The sequence below is a fragment of the Mustela lutreola genome, chromosome 5 (assembly GCF_030435805.1).
Source record: "Mustela lutreola isolate mMusLut2 chromosome 5, mMusLut2.pri, whole genome shotgun sequence".
NCBI classification, from domain to species: domain Eukaryota; kingdom Metazoa; phylum Chordata; class Mammalia; order Carnivora; family Mustelidae; genus Mustela; species Mustela lutreola.
In genome coordinates, this window is record NC_081294.1 from 59,853,662 (window position 1) to 59,880,039 (window position 26,378).

The window sequence follows — 26,378 nt, forward strand, 5'->3', positions numbered from 1 at the left end:
TCACTCTCGCTCCTCTCTCTCTGACAAATAAATAAATAAAATCTTTAAAAAGAAAGAAGGAAGTACATGTTTTCTTCTTTCTGATGCTGCAACTACAAACCCATTTGAAAGGAACACTCTGGGCAGCAATAATGATGTTACCAAGGGTAGAACTGCCCTCTACTTAGTCTCGGCCCTCTGAAATCTCCAGTGGACATCTTGAGTTAAGGATGAAGGTCTTAACGGCAGGTGACTTCTCTAGCTAGCGTTACCCTTCTCTTGTCAGTGTCAAGAGGGGGCTGAAAGTGAATGAGCTTTGTCCAGCAAAGCTCTCTCCTATCTGTTCCTCGTAGGGCCCTAGTAGGGCCTAATAACAGCCATGAGCACCCAAAGGGCCCGGTTGTGCTCTTTGCTTTGGTACCAATGAAATCACTAGATTAATGAAAAGAACAATATGGCTAACAAGTGCTTTTGAGCCCTTACAGAGAATCATGCCCTTTACACATACCATCTCATGCTATCTTTACCACAGTCCTCTGCAGTGGGTTCAACCCCCCCTTTTGTAAAGGGGTTGGCTCACTGAGACCCCATGCCCCAGCTGCTGTAGTTTGTATCAATATCACCATCTCTGCATCTCTTCTTTTGGAGCACTTGCCATGTGGCGAGCCCTTTGTTGTCTCTATTTTACCAGGAGCCAGTAGAGTGGTGTTTAGTATTAACCCTTGCATTAAGCAAGTGATCGTGTAAGCGTTAAAATTACAGTAAGCCTACATAGAAACTAGGCCCTCAGAGGTTCTTGAACTCCAGTGAGCATCAGAATTCTCCAGAGCAGTTGTATACCCCCATATTTCTGGGGTCTGATTCAGTAGGTCTGGGGAGGGTCAGAGAATCTGCTTTACTAACAGGATCCCAGATGATGCTGATGCTGCTGGTCTGGGACCATGCTTAGAAACCATGGAACTCCCTCCCAATCCCATCTTGTTTCATTTATTCTTTTCCAACCCCCCAAGCCCCCCATGTTGCCTCTCAGCTTCCTTAATCTCACGAAACAAACTGAGGGTTGCCTGGGGGGATGGGGGTAAGGAGAGGGTGGTTGGGTTATGGACATTGGGGAGGGCATGGGCTATGGTGAGTGCTGTGAAGTGAGTAAACCTGGCGATTCACAGACCTGTACCCCTGGGGCTAATAATACATTATATGTTCATTTAAAAAAATAAGAAAGAAAGAAAGAAAAAAGAAACCACAGAACTAAGGGGAAGGAGAAGGCAAAATAGTCTAAGACGGAATGAGTTGCAGGCTGGTCCCGTGAGCTGTTAGGTAGATTAAGGAGGACTTCCAGAGAGACTGAAAGTCCCTGAAATACATAAGCCTCATCAACCTCTCATTCTACCAGGGCACTTGGCTGGGGTGAGTTGTTTGTCTTTCAAAAAACAAAATGAAACAGTTTTCTCAAAGCAGCCCTAAAATCCCTGTCCTCGCCCTGTCATCAGAGAGGGGATGTGGTCAGCGCCTGGAGAAATGCAGCCATTGTCCTTGCTTTGGCCAGGATGTCCGTTTCAGAGTCCGTGCCAGCCTGAAAATTGCAGGGCACAGAATCAAGCTGGCTCTGCCCCTGTCTTCTGCCATCTTCATAAATTATTCACATTGCCCAGCATTTAATCTGCTTTCCCACTGCAGACCCTCGCCATGACTGTTCTTTGCTCCTTCATTTACAGCTGTGGAACAACTATTTTCATCTGGCGGTGGCTTTCATCACTCAGGACTCTCTGCAGCTGGAGCAGTTCTCGCACGCCAAATACAACAAAATCCTGAATAAGTAGGTAGCCTGTTCGGGTCTCCCGAAGCGGAGGTTTCATGAGAATCTCTGAGACCGAGCCTGAAGCGGACATGTGTTGTTTCTCCTAGGTATGGGGACATGAGACGGCTCATTGGCTTCTCCATCCGCGACATGTGGTACAAACTGGGTGAGTAGCACACGCATCCAGACAGGCACATCTGCACACGCCAAGCTCCTTCTTGAAGACCATCTGTTTGTTAGAAGGCCACAGGGGCTTCAGCGGAGGGAGCTTGAAAGAACAGTTGATCACGTGTGTGTCCCGGGTCCTTGATATGTGCCTGATGAGAGGGAGTGCCCGTCCCCATGTCCCGTCCCCACATCCCATCCCCAGACAGCTAGGACTCTGCTTCTGCTTGGTGCCCCTGAGGGCTTAAGAAGTCAAATTGGAATTTATGGAAAGGAGGAAGGGCAGGGCTGCTGTGGGAACTTATGTCCTCACACATCACACGCAAGTTTCCTGCTGGTGGGTGGGCCACTCTGCCTCCAGATTCTCCAGGGATGTCATCTACAAAACACCCTCCAGCCACCCAGAGGAGAATTGGTTCTGTGGAAGATGAGGGTCTTTTGTGATGCGGTGTGAACTGGCAGGTGGCCCCAGATGCCAGCCCCGTCTGGACTAGTTGCAGGAATCATGCACGCATTGTGCGGTCCCTGTGGGAGGAAGGAAGGGGAGATGGGCTCTGGGAGGCGTTGACTGAGCGGCTGAGTCAGCCCTGTACTACGGGGGTCTTATTTTACCTTCGCATCACCTCCTACAAAACGGAAAAACTCCACCTCCTTTTACTGATCAGGAAACTCCGAGAGGGAAGTGACCTGCTTGAGATCGAGCAGGTGCAAAGCCCAGAGCTTGGTTTGGATCCCTGGAGGACAGGGGCCGCACACCTTGCTCAAGGCCTGAATCCCCCCGGCACACAAATGTGCTGAAAGGATGAATGGGTAACCGGATGGATTGCTGCAGAGTTACAAGTGAGACACAATGGGGTATTTTCATCTCCAGTTTGAGTGCCCTCCTGGACCCTCTGCTGCCAAGTTGCTCTGCCCTGGGCTTGGACGGCGACCCTCTTCTGTGGAGCCACTTACAGGGACTGTGCCTGTTTTGGGAGTTCAGATTAAATGACCTCTCCTGACTCTGCTTCTCACTTCCTCAGCCTTCTTGGTATCTTTCAGTTCCCTTTGCGCTTCCTGGACAGCAGTTTCTTGTCCTTTCTTCCAGCAAGGTCCATTTGCTGCAGGGGCAGCACAGTGGACAGACTCTCCGTCTGGTCCTGTGCTCACTGGCAGCACCTGGCAGCACCAGACTCAGGTTAAAAGCACACACTGGTACACAGGAGGGCTACAGATGGCTTTACAAAATCAAAGGGAGAGCCGGGCAACCAGGCCCAGAACCGACTGCCACAAACCTGCCGTCGGCCTTGCCTTGTCATTTAGAAGCTATGAGGTCCAAGGCAAGGGGATCCAGTGACACTGGGCATAATAGTGCCCAGGGGGCTTATGAGTTTCATAAGAGCAAAATCTGGGAGAGTGAAACCAAGGAGGCCGCGCCCAGGGCAGAATTGTTATCATTGTTTTCACCCTTGTCCCATCAGGGCCGAGTCTACTCTTCCTGTTCTGGCTCTTTCATCATCAACTCCAGGCCTGTATCATTCGTGTGTGAAGGGCAGGAACCAGGCAGGTCATGTCAAAGAGGAGAGGGGCCAGGGCATGTTAAACCCACGGGCATCCACAAAGCAGGGTACCGTCAACATTTGGAGTGGGATGATTCTTTGTTGTGGGGTGCCCTGTACACTCCAGGATATTTGATAGCATCCCTTACCTGTACCCAGAAGCCAACAGCATCCTCCCTAGCTGTGACAACCAAGAGAATCTCCAGGCACTTCCAAATGTCCCTGGAGAGGGGGAAAAGGATGTGCAAAACTACTCCTATTGGAAAACCCCTTCTGTGAAGAAATACTGTCTCTGCTCTGTTTTTCTAGAAAAGCCTGCCTTTCTCAGTCTGCCTTTTATGTCTCCACTTTGGATAAGGACAAGGATATGAAAAATATTTTATGTATCATTTACCATTACTCTTCAATAGGAAAAAAACAAAAAAGCCTGATGCGAGTGCAGGCCTAGCTGGTAGGTGGCACACGGTCTCGGGGTCAGGAGTATGGGAAGAAGTAGCTGGGCCTGGAACAAGGGGAAGCAAACATGCCCCGGCTGGAAGGGGCAGTCTCTGTCCTGACCTGGTCGATTGCTGTCCTGTTAGAATGCAAGGCTGGTGATGTGTCATCTTCCAGTTTTTCTCAAAAGAAGCCAGGAAACACAATTTTTAAATGTATTTCCAATTTCTGAATATTGACAATAACTGATTGGAAGTTTATGAAACATTGAATATGCCCAGATTCGGTTTGCGTAGGAGTTTGCACTCTTTGCTTTACGACAGCAAAGACGAAATACAGCTGGGGTGGGCTTTCTTTCCCACACCTACACCCTAGGCGTTGCCAGGATTGCAGAGCAGGGATCTGAGGTTTGTTTGTCTCTAGATCTTCCACACAGCCTGCTCTTTCCGGAACATCCTTCGTTGCCGTTATTTTGCACACAGAAGATTTTATTTAGATATAGATTATGTTTTGGCAGACGTTCCTGCACTCCCAATTATGCTGATGAATGAAAAGATGTTACCAAATATTCCACCTGCCTAGAATCACAGAACATCAGAGCTGGAAGGGCCCTTTAGAGATCATATTGTCCAGAATTTTTCAAATGTTTATTTTTAGCGGAGAGCCAATAAAAAAAGAATCTCATGCTCAATACTATAAATTGGTTGAAAGCTGAGCTATTCTATTTGAAGTGGGGTGAGGGGCCCAGAGCCCAATATAATGGGTCACCCCTGAGCACCCCATGTAGACCCCTGAGGATTTTCTGGGGAGAAATTTTGAAGCACCTCAGAAAGGTCTAGTCCAACCCACCATTTTACAAGGGAGAAAACAGACACAGAGAAGTGAAGACAGATGTACACGGCCATATACTGCTTAAGAAGCAGATTCAGGACAAGGACCCTGGCCTGAGCATCCGTCTTAAAGCATCACCAAATCCTCCCTGTATGCAAATACTTGTAGGATGAATTAATGCAATGAAAAGGTGTATTTGTTAGGGTCTGAGGTTGCAAGGAAGATAAATTGACTCTGCCTGCCTTTATCAGAGCAGGTACTTATCAGATGGGCAAGAAGAACAAGGCCAGAGCCACTCTAGAATCCAGGGCAGGTGGCATAACTTTGCCTTTAGCATGTTTCATTCCTGCATCATCCTGCTTAAATATTCAGTCTCCAGAGGACATCATTCTATTGACCTTCCTTGGATGACCACACCATTGATGGTCCCACTAAGCCTATCTCCACTGAAGGAGGTAGAGTTTCCCAAAGTAAGAGGTTTATGGAGTTATAGAGAGGTCAAGGTCACAGATGTCCGCTGCATGGAACAAGAAGTAAAGGATGGTTTTGCCAAGATGGCCGCCCTCCTGACCCTTTGGCATGGACTTCCAAAAAGAGGAAATTATATCAGCCTAAAGGGATTTTCCTGTTTCTTAGTAGTTGCATTCTCCTTGCCTGTCTCCCTCAGGGATAAGAGAACAAGAGGAGGCAGAGTGAACGGATAATTCCCCATCCCCATGCCATCTTCTGTTCTACAAGATCTTGACATTAGCATCCTTCCTCCTAGTTTGTTAATGAGGTTAACTGCTAATCCAAACCAGGACCAAGCACTGTGTACATTAGAGACGAATGCCGTGGATAATGATAGGTTTTAAAATACAATCCATGAAACATCCAAGACCAAGTGAAACTTAGAAGCCATCTATGGCAGACACAGCTGAGAGCCCACAAAATAGCCATTCTACCCTTCTTCCTGGTTAACTGAATCTGGGTTATTTTTTTTTTTTTCCTGATCATAACTTGTTCAGATAGCAATATTTTGTAGCAGGTGATGGCCATGTGACCCATCTCCATCCAAAGAGAATCAGAAAAAACAAAGTTGTTAGGGCTTCAGGAAATCCTTTTTGTCCAATTAAAACCAAAGGGAAAGGGACAAGTGCAGTGAGCACAACACATGTTTTGCCCATCGTCCTTCCCCCCCACCTTCCATTCTGGAAAACAATGAGATGCCTAGAGGTACAATAGCCAGTTTGAAGCTATGAAGATAAAAGTTGTACACCAAGGATGGAGGAGTGGCTCTGGACTGACCATCATTTGACTTCTTGTTAAGGCAGAAAGCTAAAGCATAATTTATTCAGTTTAACCATGGTGATCAAATATCTGTTACATCCCTAACTGATATATCATCTCATTCAACCCCCTCCCCATTTTAAAGGTGAGCTCACTGAGGCCCAGAGAGGCATAAGGACATTCAAGGTCAACAACAAATCAGTGGCTCAGCTGAGGTGAAGGAACTTGTCTCTTGATACCAAGTCCAATGTTCTTACTTTGTTTTTTTCAGAACATGCAAATTATTTTCAAAGCGTGTGAAGTAGCAAACTGTTTTTCAAAGACTATGGATAATGAGTAAATCATAATGCATGTTAACCTTTTAAATTTTGTTTTAATGCCCAAAGCCATCAGGGCATCATCACCATGATCGTCAGTATCATCATCATCATCTTCTCATCAGGGAAGATTTGAGCAATCCTATGATTATAAGATAGCTAACTGCAAAGATAATCTCAGGCTTGAAGATTATTCAACATTCCTCAGAGAAAAAGCCTAGACAAGTGTGTGTGTGTTTCTGTGTGTGTGTGAGAGAGAGAGAGAGGGTACATGAGGGGAGGTCTTGATAGAAGGACCACATCTCGTTACCAAGACCAGGCCGCTAAAGGGTTAATGCCATTGTGTTTTTGAATCCTGGCACTATGCCAAATGGAATGTACTTTTCCTGATAGTGTAACATCATAACATTTGATTTCTGCTTGGAGTGAAGCAATGCACATTTTGCCAAAATGACTGCACTTAACCATTCCACATTCACTTAGGTTAACGTCAGGCTGCTGTGTTAACAGTCTTTGTGGGAAAGAAAGACAAATTCTAGTGACTGTCATCCTGGCCTTGTATGTAAGGAGGTCACTCCTGGCAAAACTGTGAGAGCAACTGGGCCTTTACTTTTTCGAGCATCTACAGAGTACCCACCTGAACACTAAGCTCCGGGGAAGGGTAAGAGCGTTGGGGAAGGATAAGGCATGGTCCCTGCCTTGCCAGGAAGAGCCACCCTCTAGTTCTAAGAGTAGAACTAGAACTACTTCTTTAACATGAAATGTGTGGTGGAGACTCAAGAGTTCAGGCACATGAGAGGTCGATGAGGACAATACGGATGGCTCCACTGGGGTAAATGGCTTTTGAATGAGACCCCAGGCTGGCCCATATCCAGACTGAAAGAAAGACGGGAAAGGACAGGTGTTCTAGGAGAGCAATCAGTCTGCACTCAGCATGGCTTCTTAGGATTGGGAAGAAGCCGCCTGTAAGAAAGAGAAAATGGGATTACGGGAACATCCATCCATCCATCCATTTGATCATTGATTCTTTCAGTTAACAACAAATATTGAGCATTGTGGTAGGCCCAATAACATTTCCCCAAAGATGTCCATGTCCTAATCCCTAGGAACTGTGGATCTATTACCTTACTAAGTGGCCTTTTCAGACTTAATTAAGAATCTTGAAGATGGAAAGACTATCCTGGCCTATCCCGGTGGACCCACTGCACCTATAGGGTTCTTAGAAGTGAGTGAAAAGAGGCACGAGGGTCAGAGAGGGATTTGAAGAACATGCACAGCTGGCTTTGAAGGTGAAGGAAGAGACCCGGAGCCAAGGCATGTAGGTGGCCTTCAGACACGACAAAAGGGAAGCACAGAGTTTCTTCCTGAGGCCTTCCAAAAGGAACTCACCCGCTCGCACCTTGGTCTGAGGTCAATGAAACCCATTTCAGACTTACAACCTCCAGGAGTGTAAGATAATAAATTTTGTGCTGCGTTACACCACTAAGTTTATGGTGATTTACAACAGCAACAAGAAGAAACGAATACAAGCACCTTCTACATGACAGGCACTGTGCCTCAGGCCGGGGCTACTAACTGGAGAGCTGTTTCTCTATGGTCAAAGGGGACATAATCTGCAGAGCAGAAGCTTGTGGCACCTGGAGGGTCTGCAAAGGACTCCTGACTCCTGAGTGAGCCCAGGATGGCCTAGCTGAGCAAGAGTGGAGAACTTTACTCCAGAGCAGTACTGTCCTATGGAACTGGAATGTGAGCCACCTGTCTAAATGCATATGCTCTAATGTCCACAGTCTTTTGAAGGTAAAAAGGAACAGTGAGATTAATATTACACTATCTTTTATTTAACCCTATTTTCCAAAATCTTATCATTTCAACATGTAATCAATACAAAACATTCTTATTTTTTAAAGTTTTTTTTATTTGACTGAGAGAGACAGAGAAAGAGAGAGAGAGAGAGAGGAAGCAGAGAGGAAGAAGAAGGAAGGGAGAGAGGGAGAATCAGGCTCCCCATAGGGCAGAGAGACATGGGAGAGACATCCCAGGACCCCGTGATCATGACCCAAACCAAAGGCAAACACTTCACCAACTGAGCCACCCAGGTGACCAAAAGAAAACGTTATTGAGATGTTAGCTTTGTTTTTGATTTCCAGAACTCATTCTTTGAAATCTAGTGGGCTTTTAATAGTCACAGCATATCTCCACTTGGATTAACCTCAAGTGCTCCAAAGATATGTGTGGCTGTACCTTCCATATTTACTACAATGGCAGTGAAGAATGAATAGGTTCTCCTTATGAGGGAGGTGGGGGTAGAGGTCAGTGTGGAAACGGGATCAAGGAGGTGGAGAGGAGAGCATGGTGGCTGGAGGAGGGCACATATGCAGGCCCAAGGAGGAAGGGCAGCGTGTGGCTGAGGAGAAGAGGCAGGCCATGGAGGGAGGGCAGGCCAACAAGAGGAAGCAACGGGGTGTGGAGTAGGAACATCGGACCAAATGGGTCTGCAGAACTTGTTAAAGAAGCCACGGAAGGATTATAAATTGTGGACCAACATGGTCAATTTGGGGCTTTTCAAACAACTTTGAGGACAGATTATAAAATATTTAGATAGGTTAGAGAAGGGTCAGAAAGTTCGTTGAGTGTCCATCATGGGAGAGAAGGTAAATCTGTCCTGACCCTCTCCCCATGACTTCTCTTTCCACTGGAGGTGAAAAAATAAACTGACAGGCCTATAAAGTTCCAGGAAAAGCTCCAGGGAGCTCCATGAGTTGGAACATGTCTTTGCATGTTGCTTTCTCCAGAAGCCAGCGGAGGCTGAGCTGACAGGACTCCCCATCATCCCCACAATCACCATTAGTACTTCTTGAGCCTTTCTCATGAGCCAGACCCTCCGCAGAGCCCTTTGTTTCTATCCACTCTTCTAAGCTTCTCAACAGTCCTACCAGGCAGGGATTGTTTTTATCTGCATTTTAGAGAGGAGAAGACAGAGGCTCAGGGAAGTTGAACGACAAAGCCACACAGCCATGGAGCGGCGGCCGGGGGAGCCGATCCAGCCTGTGGGGGCTCCGTGGTTCTCAAGGCCTGGAAGGGATCTGGATGAGAAGGAGCAAACAGACTCCCTGTCTCGGAGCAGTGCCAGAAGGGAGCTTCTCCAAGCCTGAGTCAGAGCACCCGAGATCTGTGTTCTTTCTTCCCCTTTTGAGCTGAATGAGTGATCTTGCCGGTCAGCCCAGCCTTATTTCAGAGTCCCCGGAAGGATGCGGGACTCTGCAATCCAGGAGGTCCCAACTCACCCTCATCCCTGTTCATTTCAGAGTCGGCGCCCACCTTCAGAGAGCCATATACTCTCGAAAGAGGGCCCCTCTGTCCCCAACAGCCCCCCAAGGTCAGTGACACGTTCCACTCCTCTCAGCAGGCTAGAGGTGATGGTCTCCTTCCTTCCTCCTTCCCTCCCACCTCCCTTCCTCCCTCTTCCTTTTTTGCCAGGTCCTCCTCTTAGTGCCCTCAAACCCTTTGCGTTCAGGCTTACAGTCTCCTCCTGAGAGGTGTGATGGAGGAGGCCACGGTACAGATTAGAAACCCAGGCCAGGGGACACACAGGACTCCTTTCCACCCACACACCGAAGCTCTTCTCTGCACTCTCATTTCCACCAGAGCCTTTCCCAGAGCCTATGTAATTTGGCATTTGGATTCATCCTGCTGGCTTATTGGCACTTTAAAAGCCTTTTCTAATTGGTATCTGTTTTCAGTGAGATCTGGCCACCATTATACGAAAAAAGACCCTCTTACTGATTCCTTGCCTTGCCTTTTTGAATACAGCAGCAGGTGTGTCTCTTGAATGAGGATTTTTTCCCCCAAATGAGTTTGCATTGAATTAGTTACAAATATGTTCTGCATGTGCGCGGGCACACATGCCTATGTATATAAAAACACACACAAATGCACTTTCAGTTTATTTGAGCACAAAATCCAATAAGCTCAAATTCCATTTTTGATGGAAATGAATAAAATTTCTTCCTGGAGCATTGTAAGGGACATTCCGCTCACACTGTATTTAGAGATCAGCATCTTTCTCCATTTTCCCTATTCTTTCAAACATCTCTTCCACTGACTGCAAAGAATGCAGGTCAAAGGTATCTTAGGAAATCCTTGCTCTACAGCATGTCCGCTCTTTATTTTAAAGCGTCTTAAATATATCCTTATCATAGCCAATGTCCTCCAGTATTCTAAAGGCCTTTGTTGCATAAGCAATTTCTCTGTTCCGTGGTGGCTTATCTGACAGTTTCCCATTTACTTTCTACTTATTATTGCACTTGACTTTGAATTTTAAAACCCCACTGTGGGTTTAAAGGATCTTGAAGGACGAAATCAAAACCCTAGATTAGCAATTACTATAAACCTGCTAGAAAGTATCTTTTTTGTTTTTTTTTTTTTTTTCCTATTTGGGCCAAAGCAAAGGCTTGGAGCTCAAGTGTAATCCAAATGCATCACATAATGAAGCAGATATCCTGGAAAAGTGTCTTTATATTTCACTCAACTCTCTGCCTGACATCACCACTTCATTCTCACTAACTGAAGATAGTCTGAGAATGATGCCTTTTTTATCTGAATTCTGGGGAAATACTTGAACATTAAGCCTCATTTAGGCTAAATGAAAATTCATTTTCTTGCTGCCTTTCCTCTTGGCTCCTTTTCTGAGCCTTAATTGAAAGCAACAGCACCAGGCTGTATACCATGCCACCTAACTTTCTGCACCCCCAGGAGCTCTCTGCCCCCAGGTTAAGATGGCCATGGTTTGTCCTGAAAATGGAGAAAAACCCACAGGGGCTTCTTGGGCTCTGAGACTCAGAAGAAAGAGGCAGCTGCTGATGGATCAGCCAGACATCAGCTTCAATGATAGGCTGTTGTGGATATGCTTGCCCTCATTCCCCGGGAAGTCCCTGCACTCCTAAACACCCTTCTTTTTGCCCCTTCTCTGCTATGCCTCCTGTGTGTCTTCTCAAGAGTCTGCTTAGCTCTGCTCAACAGGGCTGCCCTCAGTGGTCCATTTTGATCTAACATCAGAAGAGCAATAGCTAATACTGTGTCAAGTATGCCACGTGGCCAGGACGGTCCCAGCTTGGGAAAGAAAAATCTGCATATTCATCACAATGACCCATATCAGTAAATACTACTATTCTCTCTTGTTAAGATGAGGACACAGAGGCCCCAAATGGTAAGATCAGCTTATCCAGCATCACATAGCTAGTTGATGGTGGAGTCCGTCTACAAATTCAGGCCATCTAGCTCCAGGATCTGTGCCCTTAACCACTGGGCTACACTAGCCGTCCCCCTGGGTGATGATTCTTCCAGACTCTGTGCTAAGTAATGCATGGGTGTATTTTCACATGGTCTTCTAAACAAGTGGGTGTTGCTACTGCATCCTTATAAGATCCATATCCAAGTCATTTAGCTAGTGAGTATAGGAGCTAGACAAATTTATTTCTTCATTCAACAGACATTTACTGAACATCTAAATGTCCTATACTCAGTGCCACAGATACAAAGGTGAGAACAGACATTGCCTCACACTCTCATGACATGGGGCAGGCAGACATTTATCATATCTTTCCACAAATGAAGCCATCATTGCAAAGTTGGCTGAGAAGACACAACACAAGAAGCCAGTGTAGGGGTTCTGACCTCACTAGGGTTGGGGGGGCATGTGCTGCTGGCTGTTCTCAACAGATCCCCTGGGACACATCCAGGGGAATCCAGGTGACAGTGAAGGTATTGGGGCACAGATAGGAAAAACAAACAAACAAACAATTATTGTCAACAAAGGACCAGTGTGTGCATCGGCCTGGCAGTGGAGGACACAAAGTGAGTCTGCAGCACTGGAAGCAGACCAGCAGAACTAGGATGCCAAGAGCCAGGGGAGGTTCGTGGGAAAGCCTTGCCATTGACTAATCATTCCATTGGCCACACTACTCCCTCAAGGGGAGGGATTCCACTGACCCTGCTATCATAGCAGATTCTTAGCAGCAAATTTTGCTTTTCTTATTTCATGAGACAGTTGAAAAAAGCATGCTCTCCAGTCTCAGAAACATGGTTTGTGATGCGGACAAGCGTGATTTCAAATATCCCTGTGATTTGCCACCCCTAACATATTCCATCAGAGCTCCATTTACCAAGAAGATCACGCAGGTGAAAACCCTTGTAAACAGTGACGTGCTTTACACATACCCGTGTTATTATCCTTAACAACAGCTCGTTCCAGATGATACATGCACCTCCTGCAGGAATTAATATATGTAAAGTGTTCAAAATGTTGCCCGGCTCCAGTAAACCACTGTATAAGTGTTCACTATTATTTCTACTATTCTGCCTCCCTTTTTTTTTTTTTTTTTTTTTTTCCCCAGGCTTGGTCTGAGGAGGATCTGTGCATCATGAAAACTGTTTTATGTGTCCGGATTCCTCTTCTCTTACAGGCCAGAACAAAATCTGCTTCATCCCTGGCATGGTGGGACCTATATTAGAGATGACACTTATCCCCGAGGCTGAGCTCCGGAAAGCCACCATACCAATCTTCTTCGACATGATGCTGTGTGAATATCAAAGGAGTGGGGATTTCAAAAAGGTAAAAAAATGAGGCTGGCAACTCATGGCATCCTCTCTAATCCCTAGACCATTTCCCCATAATGATATCTTCCTTCCATTTGCCTGGGCTTCATTCAGGAGCTTGACGGTAGCATAGAGACATTATTCACGTGCCCAGCAGGAGCTGGCAGATCGGATTTGGTCACTATTCTATCATGCTTTCCTGCCCAAGGCCAAGATTAAAATGCATTTTCTTGCTGTGGATCAACTTGGTCCCTTTCTCACTAGTACAAGTTCCCTAATCCCTCCAGGTGTGTCCAAAGAGCCCATCCCTTCCACCTGCCCCCATCTTGGACCCTTGGACCCCAGCTTGGATCTCTGTCCAGCATTTTCTACTCTGGGACAACCTGGAAGATCTACGTTGTCTTCTTAGAAAGAGCCGACCTTTCCAGGAGTCATAGTCCTACATGAGTTAAAATCAACAGCGAATGGCATCAGAGACCCGTTGCCCAGGAGAGACCTGTGGGGCTGCCATGGCAATAGGGGACTTTCCCTAGCATGAAGGAAGTGAGCAAATTGCGTGAAGCACAGGTGTCATTGGCCAAATGTTTTCATTGAAAAGCCCTGTCGAGCTTGAAGAACAAAGACCACTTTCTGGGCCCGCTCACTCCTGAACCTTCTGACAGTGAAGTAGGAAGCCATTTCAACAATGGGTTCCTGGCGGTTCAGTAGTTTCCCCATAGTTCAGGAAGGTTACTGTTTAAGTCTTATCAGGTTCCCTCAGATCTTGATCCCCTGTCTTCTTCACCACACCTTCCCACCTGGTTCTACCTTTAAAGGGCTCTTCCTCCTCCTCCCCCAGCATTTCTGCCTCTCATTCTAGACCATCTCCTGCCACCAAACAATTTCTTTAAAACAGATACTTAAAAAGCAGCAGATTCCAAACGGCCTTTCCTTAAAATCCTTACAGATTCTACCCTTTCTCACTTACTAGAACTCTAATCCTCACCCAGTAACCTCCAAACCTTCCTGCTTGCCTACAGGGCCTTCCATACTCTGGCCTTCAGGCAGCCTTTTCAGCTATTATCCCCACCTCTTTTCCTACCTCACCTGTTCTCCCATTATTCCCACAGCTCACCTGAACTGGGATGCCTCAGTCAGCATCCTCCTCTGTGAGTTTCTCCTTCCTGCTACTACTCTGCCCTGTTCACAGACCTGCCTGTCAACACCTAAACTCCTACTGATCTTGCAAAGTCCATTGCAGAACTGGGTCCATTCAGACAACTTTTCCCTCTATTCCTACATCATTTTATCTCTCTGAGGTATGATGATTACATACTGCCTTGCCTTGTACTCATTTCTAAGTATGCTCTGCTTCTTCCTCATCCTTATCTAATAAAAGTGATGATGATGATGGTGATGATGACAGAAGTGGCCGCCATGAACTGGTTGCTTACTATGTGTCAGGCACTCTAAGTACTTTCCTTCTGTTAGTTCATATGATCTTGTTTATGGCAAACCCATGAGGTAGGTAGCATTATCGTGCCCATTTTAAAGATGAAAATATTGAAGCCTAGAGAGGTAAAGTCACTTGCTCAAAGTCATACATCACCAAAAAGGAGGGGCAGAGACTGCAACACAGAGATCACTATGGTCCCCAAATCCTGCTGTGCCTACAGCATTCTCCAGCCCCAGGTACTGTCACAGTAAATGTTGTCAGCAGCATGAAAGAGTGCACACCATCCTCTCCAGCAGTGGTTTCTCAAAATAGGTTCCATGGAGCACTAATCCAAACAGATGCTCTAGGGAAGGGGATTTCGAGGCTGAATACCTTTGAAAGTCACTGCATACGGTAACCCCCTCTTGGAGATTTCTAGTGCACATTAACATAGTCAAAGCACTAAGGCATTCCATTGTAAACAGTATTTACAGTGCTCAATTCTCAAACTTATTTGTGCAAGAAGTATCAATTAGATGTGCCATTCTGCCAATCACTCTGGAAAACATTGTTCTAAGAGGGGAAAGACACTAATGTGGTCTTCAATTTACAATGGTTCAATTTACAATATTTTGATTCTACGATGGTGTGGAGGTGATACACGTTCAGTAAAAGCCTTATTTTGAATTTTGAATTTTGATCTTTTTCTGGGCTGGCTACATGCAGTATATTCTCTCTCATGATGCTGGGCAGCAGCTGTGAGCCCCAGCTCCTGATAAGCCGCCCGATCATGAGGGTAACGACTGCCATTCTTAGAGTCATTCTATGCTCATACGACCATTCTTTTTCACTTTCAGTATAATGTTCAGTAAATTACATGAGCTAATCAACATATTATTATAAAATAAGTTTTGTATTAGATGACTTTTTTCCCCAAGCATAGCCAATGTAAGTGTCCTGAACACGTTTAAGGTGGGCTGGGCTAAGCTATGATGTTCATTGAGTTAGGGATTTTAAATGTATTTTCAACTTAACTATATTTTCAATTTGCAATGGATTTGTCAGGACATAACCCCATTATAAGCCAAGGAAGACCTGTAATTATGTCTGATGATACCAGTGTGAGAGGGTACTCTCCTGTCCAGGGATTAATTAGCAGGAGATCTCTAGTCCCAGAAAGGCTAGTGACCAGCTGTCTCCTCGGCAAAGGGCCTTAAAAGAAATCAGGTTGAAGAGGTCAGAGAGAGGAAGATACCATACCCAACCAGTTGGGATCAAGAGGAACGAAAGGTGAAACCTGGAGAAGATTTTTGAAGACATTGTACAATCTTCTGTCTCTTAAGGCGTAGTGAGGTACATGAGTCTTGGGAACACGTAGAGGGCACACGATGGGAGATGAAGGGAATCATCCTTACCCTCAGGTCAGCACTCCTTCCAGAGGTGTGTGCTCCAGATGGCTCAGAAGATGTCCTGGGAGCAGGTGTGCAAAGGAAACACTCCCAAGTACCTGAGAGTATGCCATACTTAAAAAACAAGCAAACCTGTTAATTCTAGATTATGACCTGACAGTTGGCCAATTCTAGATTATGACCTGACAGTGTTGGTGTCTTCACATGTTTAGTAGACTTCACAGGCTTGCCCAAGTATGATTTTTTTTTTTTTTTTTTTTTGCCCTGAAGGATTTCCTTATTGTGACATCCCCAATCTACCCACCTGTTCTCCATGAATGGGGGTCATCCTTGGACTTCTCGCTCCAAACTGTGTTCACTGTAATAATATTCCCCAATTGCTCCTCTTAATTTTTCTCTTATCAAAAGAGACAGGACAATCAGGCTGACTAATGGGGCAGCTTTCCATGAAAAAACCAACTGGTGTGCTTGGTGGGAGCTCAGCTGTGGAATGAGCAGATCTAGGCATGTCTTCTTGGTTCTGGGTATGCAGCTCTGGAAGGTGTCCCAGGAAAGGAGGAAGCCAGTCCACATAAACCCCAACCTGTCCTGATGGCCAAATCTAGAGTGAAGCCTGGAACTGGGTCTGAAATCAGGAGGCATTTCATGCAAACTAGCATTAAGGAATGATGCCAAAATTATCAACTAAGAACCAGGTGCCTGTAAAATAACAAGCTTCTCTTTCTAAAATTTGAGTTTCTTAAAGGAAATTTAAAAATCAAGAATAAAAGTTAGCAGGACCCTTTCTCCTAGTTCACACAACACCTCCTCACCTGGTACCCAAAATCTTGAGGTTCTCTTGCTGACCCGCATTTGCTCTGGCTCTTCCTTTGATTTCTTTACTTGAAGAGATTCTACTCATCCTTCAGCTGAGGTCTCACATTTTGAGAGAGCCCTTTGTGCTTCCTGATGGATGCAAAGGACAGATTCACTCAAGCAGGATGTCCAAGAACTGGAACTAGGACAGGAAGGGGTTAGAAGCTAATGGACTTAAGGAGGGGGTGGGGATGGAGAAAAGGAGGTTCTGGGGCAATCTCTCTTTCTGCTCTGAGTTTCTTTTGCAACCTCATTGCCAGATTGCCCTGTCCTCTCCTCTAGCCCAAATAAGATAGCTGATGCTTTTGACTGATAACATTTATCCCTCGTGAGTACAGCACTTCACCCAAGACCATTGCAGGGGTTTCTGTCCTGTGCCTCAGACTGGGTGTCCCATCCCTTGTACATTCTGCAATTCCCTTGGTGGGGCTATGGACAGGGCAGTTTTGGCAAAAGGAGCCTTGGGTTGCCACACAGTGGCTGGCATGGCCGTACCTGGTCAGGGTGAAATGCATCTTGTCCTGCCTGCATGGGGCTCAGGCACATCACTTATCCCACACTGCGTGATAATCTACTCATAGATCTGACTCTATCATGAGACTGTGATTTCTTTCAGGGTTAAAGCCAGTCTCTCAGTCCTGAACTCCTAGCACCTATCAAATTTCCTGTCATGAATATTGTGGGAACCATGTCAGTATTCCTAGGATGAATGGAGGCCTCTAGACCTGCATTCTGCCACATTCCAGAGGAAAAGCCTTGGCACAGGGAGGAGCATTCCAGTGAACACTTTCATAATGTAGGGTATTGTGGGTAGCTGACCATTGCTTGAATAATCCCCAGAGACTGGGTAGACCAGTTGTCCTCCTGGACAATTCTTCATGGGAGAAGGGGTTTGGGGGTTTCTAGGTGAAGCTGGTGGGAACAAGTAGGAGTCCTAGGGCGCAGAGGCTGAGAAGAGTGGTTACTTATGATACAGATCATAGAAAGGACTGTGGAACAATTAGCCTGAAGGTCTGAGTTGCAGCAAACAATGGTTCCAGAGAAAACCCTCTCTCAAAGATGGAAGAGGTAACAGGACTTGACAGCAGCACCTAGAACAGCCACTAGAACACGGCACAAGATCGATAATTGTTTGGTAAATGAATTAACGGACAGAGATATCAGTGCAGCAGATCCCACTGAAACTGAGTCTTGGCATGGAGCAATGTGATGATGGCTTAGAACATGATGTAGAAAAGAACAATCGATTCAATAAATATATACTGGACACCTACCGTATGGTCTACTTTAGTGTCAGATGGGCTTGCTGCTTCTGGGCTGGTAAATTTGGGAAAGGTATTTAACCACTTTCAGCCCCAGTGTCTTTATCTGTGAAATGGATATCATAATACCATTATAGGTTCCTAAACCAGAGCTCGACAGGGAATAGGAATGGTCTGAAGCAGGCAGGGACAAGGTGAGAATTAGGAAGCTGTCCGGACTCCCGTTTCACATGACATTATTGTCTCCCCCTCTCCCTCCCGCCACGCCCCAAGTCTGCTTCCATCCACCCCCAGACAACCGGCATTTCATAAACAAAGGAGGCCACAGGCTGACTTACCGGGGCCAGTTCCATCCCTGCTATCTCTCTGCCATCCTGGCCTTTCACACTAACTATCCCCCGGCCCCTCACACAAAGTCAAAGTCAGCACCATACCTTTAAAGAAGAGCTCTTCTTTCCTAAATTTCACACTTGTGCAGGATCTTAGGCAAATAAATCATGAAAATAGCCAAAATGTTTTCAAGAAGTCAGGAGACCCCGCGGAAGCAATGCAGGGAAGGCCTGATACAAATGTGAGGCCTGCGTAAGTCATTGTGTTGGAAGAGAGAGGCCCGCCCAGGAGGGCTGCGCTCCTAGAGTTCACTTCCTTTTCCCTGATAAGGGCTTTTTGAGATTCCTGTTGGGTCTCGGTAGCATTGACTTCTATGAAAGTAGCCTGCAGGTGCCCCTAAAGGAATACCTACCTTTCAGGGGTGGGGAAGAGTCAACACTGTGATGCCGGTGTGGCTGTGGAGGAAAATGGAATTGATTTGGAGAAGGCAGAAGCTCTGTACAGTAGCACAGCATAGTGTATGTTTAGGAGCAAACGCTGGGCCCTTGGGTCTACTCTGGCCAAGTCCATCCATCCTTTGAAACCCAGACCAAGGTTTTGCTTTGCCTCAGTTTCCTTCTTTATAAAATAGGAATGATGATATCCATCCCCCTTGGCTAAAGACTAAGTGAGATTATGCTGCCATTGACAATGACAATGTCAACGATGTCAGGAAAATTGCCAACAATTATTGAGCACTTACTGTGTGCCAAGCACCATGCTAAATCTTTCATGTGTTTTTCCCATTAACTCCTCCCAGCACCACTCTACGCAGGTGCTGTTTTAAATTTCCTTATAATAGGTGAGAAAAATGAGCCCCAGAAAGCTTATCAATTTGGCCAAAGTCACAGAATGGGGAAAAAAGTCAAAGCAAGACTGAAACTAAGTCTCTTGGATGCCAAAAGTTGTGGTCATAGCCACTCCTAAGCACAGTGCGTGCTGAGGGGTGGGGGGAGGCAAAACGGGCTGCAGTCCGCTTTGGGATGTGCCTGACTGCAACCCTCACTCTCCAAGCTGCCCTAGAGGGCTCAGGCATGGATGGCATCAGCCAGCTCTGCAGAACCCCTGGCACCCTGTAATTCCCTTCCCTGCAGGCTCTTTTGTGACCCTGTGACAAGTGCTTATTTACCTCATGCACTTCTCCGCTCTAAAGGCAAGTTCATCACATGAGGAGGAATCATGCCAACATTTGCCATTGAACCACTCAGACAAGAAAAAAATGCTGTTTCTTTCCTCCCCCAGAGCTGCTTTCCAGTAACATCCAGCAGTAATAGCATAACATTAGCAGTAATCATTAGCAGATCAGCAAACCCGAGGCATACCTGAGTTTATGGTCTCCCCTGGTGCTTTATATATAAAATCCTCCAGTTCTCCTAACTCCCCTGTGCAGTAGGTATTACTATTATATTGATAGGCCAAATCTGTCCTGCTACCTGTTTTTGTAAATAAAGTTTTATTGGCATACAGCCATGCTGATTTGTCTATTATCTATGGTGGCTTAGTGTTATAGCAGCAGAGCTGAGTAGTTGTGACAAAGCCTAAAATACTTACGGTCTGATCCTTTAAAGAAAATGGTTGCTGACCCCTGTTATAAACTCTGAAACAGGATTAGAAAGACCTGCTAGCTTTCCCCAAATGGTGGAGGGAATGAAGCAGACATGTCTAGATGGCCAGATAATCTAACATCAGAGGCCATGCTTGTAGTCCTTCAGCGTATTTCTTCCTGCCCTAGGCTTGCTCAGTAGACCTCTCTAATCAACATAGCCCCAACCCTTGACTCTGGATGACGTTTGATGCCTACTAGATGCTTAGTATAATGCATCATATAATGTCCATGATTCAAGTACAGACGGGCAGCTCAAACCCTGGTCAAATTGGCCCCCATGTAGGTCTCCATTCTAATTTTTTTTTTCCTTTCCCTCTTTCTTGAACTCTGCTCCTGCTGAACTGCTCTCCTCATTTTTCTCTACATTCCTACCTCCATCCTTTGCTCAGTCCATGCCTCCTACCTAAATGCCCTTCCTTTTCACATTTGTCACAGTCCTATCCATCTTCCAGGTTTTGTGTATCTCCTTCCATAAATCTTTTGCAACTGTGGAAACTCACAGGAAATTTTCTCATTTGTGCTCTATCAACACAAGCTTCTGGTCCTTTCCTTTGGCCCTCAGCCCACAAAAGTTGAGGGAACAATGGCACCGCACATGTGAGCTGAGGGAAGAGTGACTCCAGTCCCGGCCTTTCATCACCTGAAGATTCCAACCAACTAGACAGAGCTTGATCCTTTGTGCACTGAAAAGAACCTGCCAAAAGGTCTCTGCCATTCATAACAGACTGTAGACAAGCCACTGAAATTCCCAGAGTCTCTACTACCCAAGAGAAAGGCTCTACTTACTTAAGTGGGGCCAGTCCAGGCTGGCTGCTTTTCACGCATTTTTACATTTAAAAGTGATCTTCCTTGGGGCGCCTGGGTGGCTCAGTTGGTTAAGCATCCAGCTCTTGATTTCTGCTCAGTCATGGTCTCAGGGTCATGAGATCAAGCCCCAAGTCAGGCTCCATGCTGGGTGTGGAGACTGCTTGAGATTCTCTCTCTCCCTCTGCCCCTCCCCCCTGTTTGTGTAGGCTTTCTCTCTCTCTCCCTGTCTCTTTCTCTCTCTTAAAAAAAAAAAAAAAAAAAAAAAAAAAAAGCTATCATCCTTAAATATGACCTCCAGACCTCATGGAGCTATTTTAGGGACTGAGGGTAGACAGGTTAGGTGAGGAGCCAGGAGTACCCACCCAAAGACTGCTTTGACCTTGGTGACCTTTGCCAAGGGCCTCCTTCCCTTCTCCAGATGTCAGTTTCTTATTTAATGGTAAAATTGAGACATGCACTGCATGGTACGGATGGACTCATCGGGGCATGTTATTAAAACCGTACAAACCGTTTTACATTACAGCTGTGAAAAGGGACCCAGTGTGACCCTTTCAGATATGGAAAAAGCCATGAACTGAAGCGAATGAGATGCTTCTTCATGGTGAAAGTGGGGAAATAGAATACCCTCTGTCTTCATTGTAACAAGATTGGTGGGACTGTGGGTACATGCTCACTTTCAAGTCACTTACCTAGTCTGATTTCTGCCCAGTACAGTTGTCTCCAGTCCTTGCTTTCTGAGGCATCAGCTCATGCAAACATGACAGCTTCAGGTATGGGTGGGCTCAGGGCCTCCGTGTCTCTCCATCTCCCCCTTTCTGCTTCCATTTGTGTTGGTTTCATTCCCAGGCAGGTTCTTTCATTGTGGCCATCTGTAGCAGCCCTGGCTTCTAACTTCCATCTCCATGTAGAACAGACAGACTCCGTGCTAAGAGTTCCAGCACAGCCTCTGAGTCTCCCTGGCTTGGCCTTTATTAATCTTAATGTCTAGATGATGAAAGAGACTGATTAAGAGCTAGGCCTGGGTCACGTCCTGTACCTGGAGCTAGGGAGGCATGCTCAGCTCACCTCTATCCTGAAGACTGAGACTAGGGCTCGGGCGATCACTGAAGTGTGGAGAAAGGCTGGCCAGACAGGCAGAAATGCCAGCTGTCCATTCCCCGAAGACGGAGGCCTCTGTCGTGCACCTCCGCGCCCTTGCACAGGCTGTGTCCTCCGCCCTCCGCCCTCCACTATTTGCTTTCCCTTCCTTCACTCACTGTCTTTCTCCCTGTCCTCCCTGCCTCCTCCCCTCTCTGGTGCTTACCATCTACGTTTCTTCCCCATGGTCTGGGAACTCCCCAAAGGCAGACATGGTGCCCTGTTCTGTGTGCACTCCCTGCTCCTGGCACTGACCCTGAGAAATGCTGGGCACTCCCCAGAGCTTTGGTTAAAATAACAAACGGGCTAATTTCAACATTCAGCCTCCTAATGTTGTTCTTATTGATTTCCACCTCGTTTTTCTTCAGTTTGAAAATGAAATCATCCTCAAGCTGGACCACGAGGTGGAAGGGGGTCGAGGGGACGAACAATACATGCAGCTGCTAGAGTCCATGTAAGTCCGCGCCCGCGGGTGTCAGAGGAGCGGGGGACGCGGGAGCTTGGGGACACGGGAGGCCGGAGCGCTCGGAACGCGGGGGCCTCCGGACGCTCCCCACCCCCACTCCAGAGATCTGTCCATTGGCTCCTCGTACTGGAGAAACTCCCCTTCTGAAAACAACCTCACATATCTCTCCCTAGAGGGACTGTTTCTTTGATATTGATGGAATAGGACAGATAAAAACAAACTTTGCTATATCGGGAAGAGGAAAACAATCCACCAAAATGTTCACTTCTTTTACCTCTTTGCTATGAACTAATTCTTGCTAGTTTTTCCTTTTTTCTCTTCTAATCTTAGACAGACGTTGATCATGACCAACGTACCTGAAACCCACGCAAGACACGGGGGCTGGACCAGATGCTCTCTGGGCACTGCCTCCTTTAGCTGCATTTACTCTCTGATCCCGGTGTCACGGAGCTGGCCCCTGAGGCTCATGGGAGGGGCTTGTCTGAGGAAACCAGAACAAGCTGGTTGGATGGGCAAGCTAGGACCGGAACTAGCTCTGCCTGACTGCAGGGCTCATGCCTGAGTGAGGCAGTGCACCATGGTCCCCACAGCACTTGCAGTCAGGGCCCTGTTTGGTTTTAACATCTTACTGAGATATAATTTATGTACTATTCAGCCCACTAAAAGTGTACAATTCAACGGCTTTTAGTATATTTGCAGAGCTGTACGATCATAACCACCACAATCTGATGAACATTTTTGTTCCCTCCCAAAAGAAACCCTATGTCCTTTAGCCACCGCCCCCCCCCCACTTTCTGTCCCTGTGAATTTGGTCTGCACATTTCATATAAATGGAATCAATATATGGTCCTTGGTGCCTGGCTTCTAACCCACGAGGGTAACCCCACACTGTGGCAGGTATAAGTGCTTAATTCGTTTTTGTGGCTGACTGATATTTCACTGTTTAGACACATCCCATTTTGTTTATTCACTTACCTATTAATGGATATTTCTGCTGTTTCTACTTTTTCAACTATTAGGAACGACGATGCTATGAACATTTGTGTGTAAGGTTTTGTGAGGACATATGCTTACGGTTCTCTTGGGTATAAACCGAGAAGGGAATTACTGGGTCATCTGGTAACTCTCTTTGGTCTTTTGAAGAACCATGAGACTGTTTTTTTAAAATACCAGACCACTCCTATTCCTACCAGGTGTGTGTGAAGAGTTCCAGTTTCTCCCCATTCTCCCCAATACTTGTTAATAATCTGTCTTACTAATTAGAGCCATCCTAGTGGCTGTGAAAGTGATATCATTGCCATTTTGATTTGCATTTCCTTGATGGCTCATGATGTTGAGCATTTTTTCATGTGCATATTGGCCAATTATATATAGTTGGAGAAAGACGTTGGGTTTTAACCCTGAACCCACCACCTAGCATCTCTATAACTTTGGGCCAATCACCATCATTAACCTCAGCATCTCCAGCTGTAAAATGGGAAGAATAAGCTTGTGGTTATTTTAAAGACTGAATAACTCTAAAGCATCTGGCACACAGCAGGTAAAGCTAGTAAGTATACTTTGTTCAGACACCTGATCCCCAGTTTCTGTCTCCATGTCAATTGTACCCTTTCTCCAAGAAGGACTTCACTGAAAGTTTGGTACTGTGGCTCAGACATCCCAGATTTCTTACTAGTTGCATATTCTCTGATGTGTATGATTCTCTGCTATAACTCGGACTTGGGGTTCTTTTTCCAATCCTTTTTGAATATTTTAACTTCAGCAACAAAAGCAAAACTAAAGGCCTTTCTCTAATCCTCACAGTGACCCTCCTTCCCCCACTCTGGAGGCAGAGCAGATTCCCAGCAGTACCCTGTCCCCCTTCTGTCACTGTGCACAGCCCTCACTAAACACATGGATTGCAAAGGTAGCTCAGCCAGAAGGAGAAGCTCACTGTCTGCCCCTCGGGTGGGTATCGAGACTCACTGTCCAGGGGAAAAAGTGACATTTTGCCCGAGTCAACGTTTATTTTAAAGTTCTAAAAAAGAAAATCTAAATATTGACCATAAGTGAAACCATTCGCGATGCTGGCAATTTCCATTTTTATAAGCGGATAGGGCTCTGTGGTAGTCTTCAGATGATCAGCAGGGTTTTCAAATCCTTCCTGAGCGATTATTTATAAAAGGAATCCTTAGAGGTTGAGGAAATTAAAAGCAGCTGATTATTTTTGCTCCTGAGATAGAGGTGTGAATGATTTCTATAAAACCAATCAAATCCAACCAAGGAGTCAAGGTCCCATTAGAATGTCCAGCAGCCAGGTCCTTGCTTTTTCCTTTGAACTTTCTGAGCCTCAGTTTCCTTATCTGGAAATTGGGGATAAAAATACTATCCATCTCTTAGAGGGTGTTTTTTTTTTTAGATTATGCAAGAGAAGTCATGTAAAGTGCTTAGCACAATTTCTGATAACTAGTTAAGTAGTCTGAAAATATTAGCTATTTTTATTGTTGTTCTTCAGGTAGATGCTGATGTGGTTATTTGAAGCCATGAGCCTACCTCTCATTTCTCCTCCAGGCTAGTCACTGTCAGTTCCTCCAACTATTCTTCTCAGCCCTTCATTCAGGGCTTCCACTGGCATGTAGGGCCTCCCATGGGCAAACACAATCCTGTGAGTACATGGCTTAGGAATATGATGGTGCCTCTGTGAATAGATCAGGGCTTCCCTTCTTGTGGCAACTGCAGCCCTGCTTTAGGGCATAGAGTGGGGCTGAATTTCAGCCTTTATGGGCTCTTGTGCAGTGCACAAGCCATACAACCTTACACAACACCCCACTCCTCCCTATCCTCAGAAATGTCCTCAGAGCCCACTGCCATTTGTCCATAACTGTCTTAATGTGAGGGTCCCACACTGAATGGAATAATTAGACACTCTATCCTGCTTTATTCCATCTGGAATAGAATGGAAAAATTCCATTGAGACTTTTTCCAGAAGTGGCAAGGGAGGTGGAAAGCTGAAGAGGACAGAGAATGTGTGCTCTGGGTCCAAGATCCCACCCAAATCAGTTCATTATCTGAAAGCTGGCCTGTCATACATGGTGCTGCACACATCATTTTTAAAGGAATGAGTGAAAACCCAGTTCCATCACCACTGGCAGAGTCGGCCTGGGCTCCTCCCTCCGAAGGCCTCCCACACTGAATGCAAATCAATTCCAGGGCAGGGTGAGCTCCTTCCAGGCCCCTCAAGGCAGGAGCATAGACATGGAATGGCTGGCAAGTGCTCTGCCACCTCTCCTTCCATTGAGTGAGGAATTCTCTGCATCAATTAGAGGTTCCCAGGACCATTTTTCATTGTACTTATTTTCAACTGAGGGTTCAAAGGAAGGGAAGAGGTGGGTGTCCTTGGCAGGACCTGTGGGCCTCATGCCTCCTCTATAGATTGATGATGTTAATAAGGCCCAACTCAAGGAAATTTTTTAAGTATTAAACAAGACAACAAATAAAGTGGGTTTGCACAGCATCTGGAACACGGAAATTACTCAATACATGATAGTATTACTATACTACAGTTAGTTTTTATTTCTATATCTGCTTCCCCTGCTACACTGTGATTTCCTGGAAGTCAGTGTCTTAATGATTTCTCAATCCCTAGTTCCTAGAACAGTATCTGTTGAGTGGATTGGTGAATGGTGGGTGATGGTAGATGGTGAACAGCTGGGTGATTTCCAAACAATCTTCTCATCTATCTCACCAATCCTAGACCATATGAGCAGCTTTCTTACCCTATGCCTAAAGAATAGTGAAACTAAGAAAGCCAGGACTGTGTTCTCCTAAACCCATGCTTCACAAAGGACCTATAGCACTAGCATCATCCAGGAGCTTTTTAGAAACGCAGAATCTTGGGCCCGAGCCCAGATCTACTGAACCAGTATCTATTAACAGAATCTGCTAAGCCCCAGGTTATTCCCATGGGCACTGAACTTTGCAAAGCCCTGGACTAAAGGAGTTGTTCTTCATGTTGCCTGCATATTGGAATCACCTAGAGAACTTTAAAAATAAAATACTGCTACCTGGCTCCCACTCCCAGGGATACAAAGTCATTGATTTTAGGGTGGGCATTGAGCTTTATAAAATGCTCCCCTGGGGATTCTAAC

General features: G+C 45.9%; 1 protein-coding gene across 3 annotated transcripts in view; it reads left to right on the forward strand.

The window, feature by feature from the left end:
• The window catches only part of DOCK2 (dedicator of cytokinesis 2), a 417,788-nt gene that overhangs the window by 347,715 nt on the left and 43,695 nt on the right, over positions 1-26,378 (forward strand). The window contains exons 31-35 of one of the 3 annotated variants that reach the window (XM_059174270.1): positions 1,695-1,795; positions 1,885-1,943; positions 12,794-12,942; positions 22,154-22,239; positions 22,582-22,956. In XM_059174270.1, the coding sequence (XP_059030253.1) occupies positions 1,695-1,795; positions 1,885-1,943; positions 12,794-12,942; positions 22,154-22,239; positions 22,582-22,813 (627 nt within the window). In that variant the 3' untranslated portion in view covers positions 22,814-22,956. Of the gene's footprint in view, positions 1-1,694; positions 1,796-1,884; positions 1,944-12,793; positions 12,943-22,153; positions 22,240-22,581; positions 22,957-24,054; positions 24,199-26,378 lie in introns of those variants that run through there. The other 2 variants (XM_059174267.1, XM_059174268.1) reach the window with 2 other exon arrangements.